At 38.2% G+C, this 10825-nt stretch overlaps 1 protein-coding gene across 8 annotated transcripts in view; it reads right to left on the minus strand.

Annotated features, from left to right (window-relative positions):
* The window catches only part of LOC121943362 (RNA-binding protein Musashi homolog 2-like), a 133689-nt gene extending 123075 nt beyond the window's left edge, over positions 1-10614 (minus strand). For 2 of the 8 annotated variants that reach the window (XM_088078479.1, XM_088078474.1), the window contains exons 1-5: positions 10166-10614; positions 9270-9310; positions 8176-8257; positions 7513-7597; positions 1063-1104 (exon numbers count right to left, since the gene is read on the minus strand). In XM_088078479.1, the coding sequence (XP_087934605.1) occupies positions 1063-1104; positions 7513-7597; positions 8176-8257; positions 9270-9310; positions 10166-10227 (312 nt within the window). In that variant the 5' untranslated portion in view covers positions 10228-10614. The remainder of the gene's footprint in view (positions 1-1062; positions 1105-7512; positions 7598-8175; positions 8258-9269; positions 9311-10165) is intronic. The other 6 variants (XM_088078480.1, XM_088078475.1, XM_088078481.1 and 3 more) reach the window with 4 other exon arrangements.
* Between the last annotated feature and the right edge of the window lie 211 nt (positions 10615-10825).

Consider the following 10825-nt stretch of genomic DNA (forward strand, 5'->3'; position numbering starts at 1 on the left):
ATTGTAATATTTGGGTCATTTCTTCTTTAAAGAACTATGAGAAACAACCTTGTTTGTTTTTTGTTTTCTTTTACTTTCCTCTAATGTAAGTTTTTTTTTACATTTTACACATTTCTTACAAATATTTGGGTAATTTCTAATTTACAGAATTCATTTTTTTCAGTTAATTTCCTTGTTTTTTTGTGTCTCCCATTTTATTTAATTAATTTTTTTAGTCTTAAAGTCAATTTTTGTACCACTATTTTCTTGCAAATATTTGGGTAATTTCTTCTTTAAAGAATTATTATGCTTAAAGCAGCTTTTCCTTTTTAGGTTTCCTTTTTTTTTGCTTATTTTTGCAACTTTTTACAAACTTCTTGCAGATATTTGGGTCTTTCCCTTTTTACAGGATTATTATAAAGCAGATTTTTCTTTTTTTTTCCTGTAATTTCTTTGTTTGTTTACAATTTTCTTGTACTTTTGACTAATTTCTGCCATTTTTTGGGCTCATTTCTTCTTATGTTTCCCATTGCCTTCTTCCACATGCAGACAATTTGCTCAGGTTTCAAAGGGTTAAATGTGTATTTCAAGCAGACAAAAAAACAACAACAGCTGAGCAAGAAAAGGCCCCACGCTGGTTGTCAACATCCCATCTGACAGAGAGTAAACTTCCTAAATAAGACAGCTCGCTCTAAAAGCTCAACTACCAAAGAGACACCAGCGTCCTCTGAGCGATTCAGAAATTCAACAATCAATCACGCAGCGTCCTCAGGGACAAAAAAACAAAACAAGTGAATTACCGGATGTGTTCATGCAGTAAATACACGTCTAATCAAACTGCGTCACATCTTCACAGTCCCCTGAGTTTCAGCTCCAGCAGAACAGAAGCACTTTTAACCAAAATTGCTGCATCTTCTGTGTGTTTGCTGCATTCAGATCTGTTTTCTCACACCGTCTGTGATCCATTCTACACGACTGTGAATTTATAAAACCAAAAAACCACCTCATCCTGACGGCAGCGGCAGTTTAAAAAATAGGTGACAGTGCATCTCTGCACAGCATGGAGGAGAGGAGCGCTCTTACCTTGGGCTGAGCACGTCTAGGAAAGGCAACTTTGGGGTCAATCTGCAGGAGGGAAAACGCATAACAATGAGTCAGCAAACACAGACACAGAGAGGGGAAAAATACTGGAAAAATGATTAATAGCAAGAGGAAAGAAACTCTCCAAAGAATTAATAATGACACCTTTAAGTGCAAGCCTGTATTTTTATGTCACAACAAAAGGAATACGTTTGGTACAAAATAAAAGCACTCTTAAACAGTGTCAGATATATCAGGCTTTACGCCGATATGGGGAAACCATAGATTTTCTCCAGATTGTGGGCAGACAGATCAGCAGAATGATGGAGTTGTATAATGAAAATGACCTGCTCTATAGCGTTAATGATTTGCAAAGAAAGTACAGTATTTCTCCAAAACACTTTTTTAAGAACGTACAGCAAAGGAGCTTCACTTCAAAGGCACTAAAACAGGCTCCTTGCAGACCCATACCAGACCATCTTTAAGGCCACAGCCAGGTTTCCAATTTATATAAACTTTAGATCATTTTAAAGAAAAGTCAGACTATTAACAATCGTTTCAAGTTGATGCATCTTAAATTGATTATGCGTGCATATATAACCTATATAACCCCTCCCTGTTACATGGCTTTGATAATAACTTTTCTGATCTGTGTTTTAAATTCGGTCTAGAAGAAGGCACATTTCACTGTCTTTGGAGCCGAAAAGGTCACACAAACTACATCTGATATTATCTCCATTTATCCTTGGACTTTTTCCACCTGAACTCAATCTTTCAGATACAAGAAAAAAAGATTGTTAATCTATGCTCACTTCAGGCTAAATACTGTACTGCAACAGCCTGGAAAAACACCGAAATACCAACAGCCGCACACTGGTTACGCTAATAAATTCATACAGACATTTTAATTTTAAAGTCACCAACCAAGATATATGGACGCTTGAGAACATGAAGTAGTGTATTTAAACAATTTAATATCACTTAACATAACTGCGACCTAAGAATCGTGTGAGTTGTGTGTGTTTTTAACTGTTGTTTTGCTCTGTTTGTGTCTTGGTTGTGTTTTTGTTTATGTGCATTTTGTTTGTATGTGTATCTGTTGTATTATATTTTTCTGAAAAACCGCAAATGTCTAATGTACGTCCACACAACGTTAAATTTTAGCGTTGTCAGACATTTAAAATGTTTTCAACCTGATTTTCGTTCCAAACAAAATTAAACGTCTGTCTGACATAAGAGCCTGGCCGATATTGGGGCCGATATTTGGCATTTTGCCGATTATCTGTATCAGCATTTTATTTTAATGATCACAGATAAAATTAGTTTGTCTTGCAGCACACACACTAGGAGCTAACGGCTACAAGGCTAAAAACATGACGCCAGTGAGGTTTTTCAAAACAACTTGGCACGTCGGGGCTTCAGGATACTTGGATTACTCCGGACGAGCAGTTTGGAGACATTTTGTGGTTTTATTATGTATTTTTTTAACATTTGATTCAATTGTTTTGGAGATGAGTACAACGCCTTTTTTTCCCGTGAACCTCCAGCAGCATTTTGAGGACTATAAAACTTCACCAGGGGGAGTAAATAATGACTGAGGTTTTTATTTTTGGGTGAACTATCCCTTTAAAGGAGAAACCTAACTGTAACCTTGTTTCTTAGATCTAAAATACAGATTTTACTCTGAGAGGAGAATAATCAAAACATATCAGCGTATTAATTCACTATTGTGCATTTTTCAAAATGAATGACTTCAAATGACTGTAAATGTGTGTTTTTTTTTTAATTTGTTCCAAACAGTGAGAAAAAAACCGTTCTTCTACCATCACCATGCTGCCGGCTCTGTGTGTGTGTGTGTGTGTGTGTGTGTGTGTGTTTTTCTCCTCTTCTCTGTTTAGTTAATCACTGTTCCCATTAAAGATGGCTAATAACATTTAGAGCTACTAGCAATTTAGCTTTGCCCAATCACAGGAGCGTTTCACATCACATCTAATCTCTTCTTAAGTGGAGGGAGGGGGGTCAGTAAAGCTGCAATGATTTACAAATTACACAGACAAAAGGGCTAATTAACGTCGTGTTCAGCCTGCTTGTTAAACTTAAGGAAACACTAGTCGGTCACAGCAGGAGAAAAAGAAAAACTGTCGGCAGGACGACGGAGGAGGAAAGATCCTTGTAACGCCCACAAACGTAACAAACCACAAACGTAATCCAAATCTGAAGCCTTTTCTGTAATAATCCCACAAACGTAATAAATTTCCCATAAACGTAACAGCAGTTGCCTACTACAAACGTAATACGAAATTTCCTGCAAAGGTCCAGAAAAGGCATCTATGACATCTGGTGCTTGGTCGCGTCCTGCTCATCCTTCACCTCCTCCCCCTCAGTGACATCATCCGTCGCCATGGCCTCCACTTCCACTCTTACGCCGATGATATACAACTTTACATCTCCACTCAAACCCACATCACTCTCACCGAAACTAAACTCTGGATGCAGACAAACTTTCTCCCCTCACTTCCGGGTCACCATTGATAACTCCGCCCTGTTTTCCTCCTCTCACATCCGCAACCTCAGCGCGAGATTCGACCAAAACTTCACCTTTGAACCCCGCATTAATCCAATCATCAAAACCGCGCTCTTCCTCCTCCGTAACATCGCCCGTCTCTCTCGTTTTCACGCCTTCCCGCCTAGATCACAGCAACAGCATCCTCTTCGATTCCAAAGCTCTAAATTATCTTTAATATATTCAAAACTCTGCTGCCCGACTCCTGAATCAAAGTCCTGGATCCACATCACCCCACATCCTCCTGAACCTCTACTGAATCCACATCGCCCCACATCCTCCTGAACCTCCACTGAATCCACATCGCCCCACATCCTCCTGAACCTCTACTGAATCCACATCGCCCCACATCCTCCTGAACCTCTACTGAATCCACATCGCCCCACATCCTCCCGAACCTCCACTGAATCCACATCGCCCCACATCCTCCTGAACCTCCACTGAATCCACATCGCCCCACATCCTCCTGAACCTCCACTGGATCTACATCCTCCTGAACCTCCACTGAATCCACATCGCTCCACACCCTCCTGAACCTCCACTGGATCCACATCGTCCCACATCCTCCTGAACCTCCACTGGATCCACATCTCTTACCACATCCAGTACAAACTGTTTCAAAGCCCTCCACAACCTCGCTGACCTGCTTCACCCGTACACTCCCTCCCATAACCTCCACTCTTCAGATGCCCACCTCCTCTCCACCCCTCTCAGGACCAAGCGCCGGACCCCCCACCCTCTGAAACTCACTCCACAAACCCCTCCTGTTAAGCCTCTTTGAGTATTGTGAAAAGCGCTCTATAAATAAAATGTATTATTATTTCTATCATCTATATGACGTCCAGAAAAGACGTCTATCTTATGTTTGTCATATCGACGTGTTTTCTGGACGAAGAGAGAATATGTTTCAGTCTGCTGCTACCGGCTTCACCTTCACTGTGGATATGAAAGACGTGTTGACCTGCAGGAGCGTCTGAGAGTTTACAGCATCAGTGTTTTCGCTCACTATCATCCTCTGTTCACCAGCTGAGAGCGCTCCACTCACCTCATCACCCTCCAGGGTTAGAGAGCAGAATAAACCACGGCCACGGGAAACGCTCACTGCTCATTGGCTGGCAGGTTTCCATTAAAATCAAATAACAGCACGCTAACTTCGGCTGATCCAAGTCAGAATATATTCAATCTCAGCAGTTACGTACTTCTGCGTCGTGCTGTGATACCAGCTACCGTTTCATGCCTTCATCGAGCATGCACTCGAACATCAGGATTAGGAAAATTTTTTTAAAAAACGATAGATTTTGAGAATAAAGTCACAGTATTACAAGAATAAAGTCATAATTTCCTGATAAACTCATAATATTAGGATAATAAAGTTGTATTGTATGAGAAAAAAGTAAGAATTTTAGGACAATTACTTCGGAATATTATGAGAATAAACTCATAATTTTATGAGGAAAAAAGTTATAATTTTTAAAGAATAAAGCTGTAATATTACGAGAATAAACTTATAATATCACAAGAATACAGTCATAACTTCTTTTTTGTTTTTTTCTTATATTTTCTTGCACTTCATACATTTGTTACTTTAACTGCCTTTCCAGATCTATCAGTTTTCGCACTTTCATTCCTTGTATTTATTCTTGTCGATTTTTTTGTTTGCATTTTGTTTTTGCCTTTTTGTTTGACTGTTCTTTACCATGCTTGTTGTTCATTTTTTTTATTGCCTCAGTTCCTGCCTTTGCTTTGTCTGTTAAAAACAAAAACATCTACTTTTATAAACATTTATTTTTATATGTGTTAAAAAATAGTCATTATAATCATTATGATTATTAATAATTAGATATAATTAAAAACACTAGGGGGAGAATGGTCCAGAAAGTGACGTTTATAATTATTCCAATTCTATATTTAAAATGATGTTACAGAAAAAAAGAAAAAAAATATAGATTTTTTTATTTTTATTCATTTATTTTTTGGTCATTTTCTTGTAATTTTTTACTAATTTTTGATCATTTGGGGGCCATGTTAAGTTGCTTGTCGCCCTCTCCCCATGTTTCCGACAGAAGCCATGTCAGGATTAACTGTCGTATTAAAGTAAGACATCAAAGTGGAGGTCAGTGCATATCAGACTGGGATTTGCAGGTAAGTCTCTCACACACACTCCCCTCCGTCTCTTCTCCTGAAACATAACACAGCCCAGTGCAGCCGCAGCCAGAATCACAGAGCTTATTTCACTGCGCGTGTTGAAGCAGCTGTCAGAGGCTTCCTCAGCCGTCACCCAGGCTGACCTACTTTATTCAACTCGCCCTGCACACGCACAAATTACCTCGATCCCCCCGTGTTTCACCACAACTGATCCACGTGGGGGGAGCAGCCGTCACACCTCGCTGTGCTGGATTCGAACACCACGCACTGGGCCTCGTGCAAGAAACAAACAATATACAGACAGATTTTCTCTTATTTTTGCTCGTATTTTTGTTCGTTAGTACCCACTGGTTTTTGGGATTCATCGTGTTTTCTTATTTTTGCTTAAAGTTGTCTGTCTCTGACCGAGATAGGAGAAAAACATCTCCCTTTCACAGGCCACAAATTATTGTGCAAATAGAGGAAAAATAAGTTTTATATTTGAGGAACACTTAAAAAATGCATGAATATCATTTGATCAAATTTAGATGATGTTTTAGAGTAATTATAATGACTGGATTATTAAATTTCAATGCCAAAGAAATACTTCCATACTGGGTGCACATTGATCCCAATGACTGTAATTTCAGTTACTGTGCATCTCTCTGCTGACCAGAGCTGAACTGTAATCAAGTACATTTACTCAAGTACAGTACTTTTGGTGAACTTTTCAGTTATGTGAGTATATTAATCTCAAGCTACTTTTTCTTCTACTCGACAACACTTCAGAGGGAAATATTGTACTTTTTGCATCACTAACATTATCAGGTAATGAACATGGAGGAACAACTCCCCAACATGGAAACTCTGAAATCCCAACATCACTCGAACGCAGCATTAAAACAAAAAAAAAAGACCAAAAGGGAGGACTGAACTAAAGTAGAAAAAACACCTGGAGACCGAGAAACAAAAAAATATAAAACTGCAAAACTGTAACACAAAGTGCTTCATACAATAAAACTACAAACACTCAACACACACACAATAATAATAATAATTATTATTATTATTGTTATCATTTAATATCAGTATTATTATTACTATTACTAATTTGTATGCCTCTGGTATTTCCTTAATTATGATATTTTAGTGCTTTACTGCAGGCAAGCTATTTGGCGGCCCAATATTAAAACTAAAAATCAAAATCAAAATAATATATTTATAATAATAATAGTTGTTGTTGTTTTTATAAATTAATAAAATACTCTAAATAATAAATAAAAGGTAAATGAAAAGGTAGCAGTAAAGTTTTAAAATAAAATTTTAAAAAATGTTTAAAAATAATGAAATGATATACCATCTATCACAGCACCGACCTGGAATAACCTCCCAGAGGATTTTAGACGAGCCCGACTCTCAACACTTTTAAGTCAAAGCTAAAAACGTTTCTTTTTTTTTTACATTGCTTACATCACCCAGAGATGACTTCAAACTCATTTAAAACTTGATTTCTAAATCATTTAAATTTTATTTTTATCTTCTTGTCTGCCCTTTTTGTTATTTTTAATGGGATTTTTTATTTTATATTTTTTAAATCAGTTTGTAATTAATTTCACCTTTGATATTTTATCTCTTTACTCTTTCATTGTCAATCTGTGTCCTTTATGTTTTTGTATTTTATTGCTCAGTAAAATCTTTTCACTAACAGAGTCAAAACGTGTCGGTGTCTGTCGCGAAATCAGATTTTTAAAAAAAGGTGAACGTACCATTTTGGAGTCTAACTCGTGGTGCGGCTGTGCTAAGACTTTATCTACGCTGGCAGCATCTGCGAAAGTGATGAAGCCGAAGCCCCTGCGGAGAAACAACACGACAGCACGTCACATTTACAGCATGAGATCAGTCAGACTTCAGTTTTCATTCTTCACGTCACAAAAGGCGGGTTTCCAGTAACCCTCAAATCGCAGAAAGTGAAACTGCGAATACAAAATACGCCAAATGGAAATACGTCAATTTAGAAAAAAACTCATTTATCACAAAAAAGTTTTTACTCTCACTTGAGGTGGTATTTCAGGTGATTCGAAAAAGCCATATTTCACAATGGAAACACATTTTTTCACTTTGATGTGCAGCACCGGGTGGCGGTGAAGAGACTTTATGGATGTCACACGTGTGAAGGTAATCGAATAAATCTTTGTGGGAGCATGCACTAGTGTGCGGACTTTATTTAGTCGCATAACGTCGGTAATTGGAAACGCAGTCATCTCAACATTGTGTTTTATCAAAATTTCGAAAATATCGCTTAAGTTTTGCGCAAACTGCATTACGCTTTAATTCAAGCAAATCCAGTTAAATGGCTGCACAGCGTTAATATCACTCAAAAAAACAGATCAGTTTATTTTCCAGCTGTGGGAATATAAACGTTTATTTACCTGGAGCGTTTGGTCGTTGGGTCTCTCATCACCATACATTCTCGGATTTCCCCGAATTTACTAAAATAATCTCTAAGGCTGTCTGTGAAGAAAAAAAACATAAAGAGAGAGGGTTATAGCTTTTGATTCTTAATTTCCTCGTTAAATAGCCCTTAAATGTCCCGCTCAGCTGTTTGGTAGAGCATATTTTCAGTCACTATATCTTAATGAAAAATATTTATTTAACATGTTTCAGAGGTCTGACTTAAGTAACTTCATTCAAAAATATTTATATACAAATCAAATTATTAAAAAAATAAATAAATGCTCTACCAAACGGTTGATTTGGCCTTCTATGGTACCGTGAGGCTAAGATAATGAAACTAAGACTGACAATTTGCTCAGACAAAAATGAACTAATGATTATATATTGTAGTTAAATGATACATTTAGTGTTGTCCGTTATATAAACGGTGAAAAGTATGATTTTTTACTGTCTAAAATTATGTTTTACCAAACAGTTGAGATGGCCTTTTATGGTGAAAGTAGTGATGCTGAGACAAAAAACACAATTTTCAAAACCATATCTTTAATGTTATTCCATTATATATTTGGTAAAAGAAATTATATCAGTGTGAATTTTTTCACCATTTCTGAGATGTTTTCAAAGTCCTGTAATGGTAAATATGTGTGGTAATAATATTAGTTCTGGTAATACTACTAATGCCAAGGTCATAAACTCATATATGTTGATTTACTAACAAATTTGCAATTTTTATTTCTTTCCGTGTTTTACCATTGCCATGAACAGCCCTCTCAACCATCTGGTAGAAGGCTATAAGTATATATATGGCATGTAAAAAAATAGTCTTGTTATTATAGCCCAAAGAACATTAAAAAGAGAAGAGGAAGATTATTTTTTATCCAGGGCTTTCTCCTTGGTGAGGACTTTTAAAGGGATAAGATGCACGTGTAGTCAGCAGTGGATGTGTTACACAGGGGTCAAATGGAGGACTTGATATCAAAATAACCTTGTGCACGCGCGCGCATACACACGCACACACACACACACACACACACACACACACACACACAGCTCGAGACGCGGTTCTTACCTGGTGAAGTTTGCCAGCTGAGGCCACCGATAAACATTTTCCTGCCGAGGAAAAAAAAAAAAGAAAAGAAGCAACACAAGTTAAATTTCAAATCGGCCATTTTGATGTTACGCTAACTACCTGCCTGCTCAGAGAGATTTAGAAATGCTGGGGACAAAAACAGAGGCTTTGCGGCGGCGAGGCAGCCCGACAGCCGTCCCCGAGGCAGAGCTAGCAGCAGCCGCGATACGCTCCCCTCTGCCCGCTGTGGACCAGGAGTCATGCCAAACTCCGCTCAAACATCTGACGGTTAAAACTCGCTGGCTTCTTGGAGGACTTACATACACGATAGAAAGAAAATTTCGGTTGCTGACTGTTGCTACGACCATGGTCTTTAATTCGGCATACACCTTATAAGATAACATCTTTCATAAACTTTTAAATTTAGTTAATCTGTTGGAGAATCGTCGCCTTCTTCCACAAAAACAGTTTGGCGGGTGATAAACGCCAGAGTGAAGTAAATACATTTTTAGTGTGTTTTACTGAAATCAAGTGAGATTAATCGGGGGAAACAACATGCCGATTTTACCGGAGCTATCTTTAAATTTGTGCAAATTATTAATCACACTTCTTAGACCCGTGTACTTTTCCCACCAAGAGTGCCAGCGCTTAACTCTGAGCTTTCTAAACGAAGTTTGGCGTGTGTTCTTTCCACAGCATATCGGGGGCCAGCCAAGCGTCTACACTGCAAAAAGGGGGCAGGCCTGTTTGATAATATATCCAAAAAAAAAGGTGTAGCTGGCGGGACCCGGAAGGCGGTGGAGCCGGCAGTGCGGAGTCAAGCTGCAAATTTAAAAATAACAAATGAAATGTGTGACAGATTTCACTTGTTTCTCCCGACGGGCTGCGGAGCTTACCCCGGGTCGTGCTGCGGATCAGCCGGGCTTCCAGACGTGCTTTGGCTCCCGTCTCCGTCCATATCTGAGCCAGCTGCAGGCAGTGACTAACCGGATCCACACGGACGGAAGGTCGGCGGATGGAGCGGAGCTACGGTGTCAGCGAGCCGGGAATGCAGCGCTCCGTCACACGTGGGATCAGTCCGGTCTGTGGTCCCTCCTCCGCCGTCACCGACCAACAACACTGACGTCAGCTCAGCGCAACCCGCCCACATTTACCGTCTGTGATGATACAAGAAATACATATTTTTAAATTATTGTTAATTATTAATTATGTTGTTGCTTTATCGACGAAGAAACAAAATAACAAAAAATGCAAATTCCGTGAAACCCTTGATGTAATGTGAAAATGTATTATTTTGTCCTTTTTCAATTAATGTTTTTCAAATTTTTATTGGTTTACGCATTGATTTTCTGTTCATTATTATTTATTACGTACGCATTTATTCTGTGTAGAATGTCATTTTTTGAATTTCTTTTAATGCTCTCATGTATGTTTGTGTTCTTGTTTGTCTGTCTTATTTTGTACATATTTTTGTTAAATAAAGCTGGGAGAAAAAGAAAAAAACGCTTCTATGATTATACAAGTAATACATTTTTTTAAATTAAGTTTTTTTTTAT

The sequence above is a fragment of the Plectropomus leopardus genome, chromosome 6 (genome assembly GCF_026936395.1).
Source record: "Plectropomus leopardus strain MGB_pleo_1.0 chromosome 6, ASM2693639v1, whole genome shotgun sequence".
In the NCBI taxonomy this organism is placed as follows: Eukaryota; Metazoa; Chordata; class Actinopteri; order Perciformes; family Serranidae; genus Plectropomus; species Plectropomus leopardus.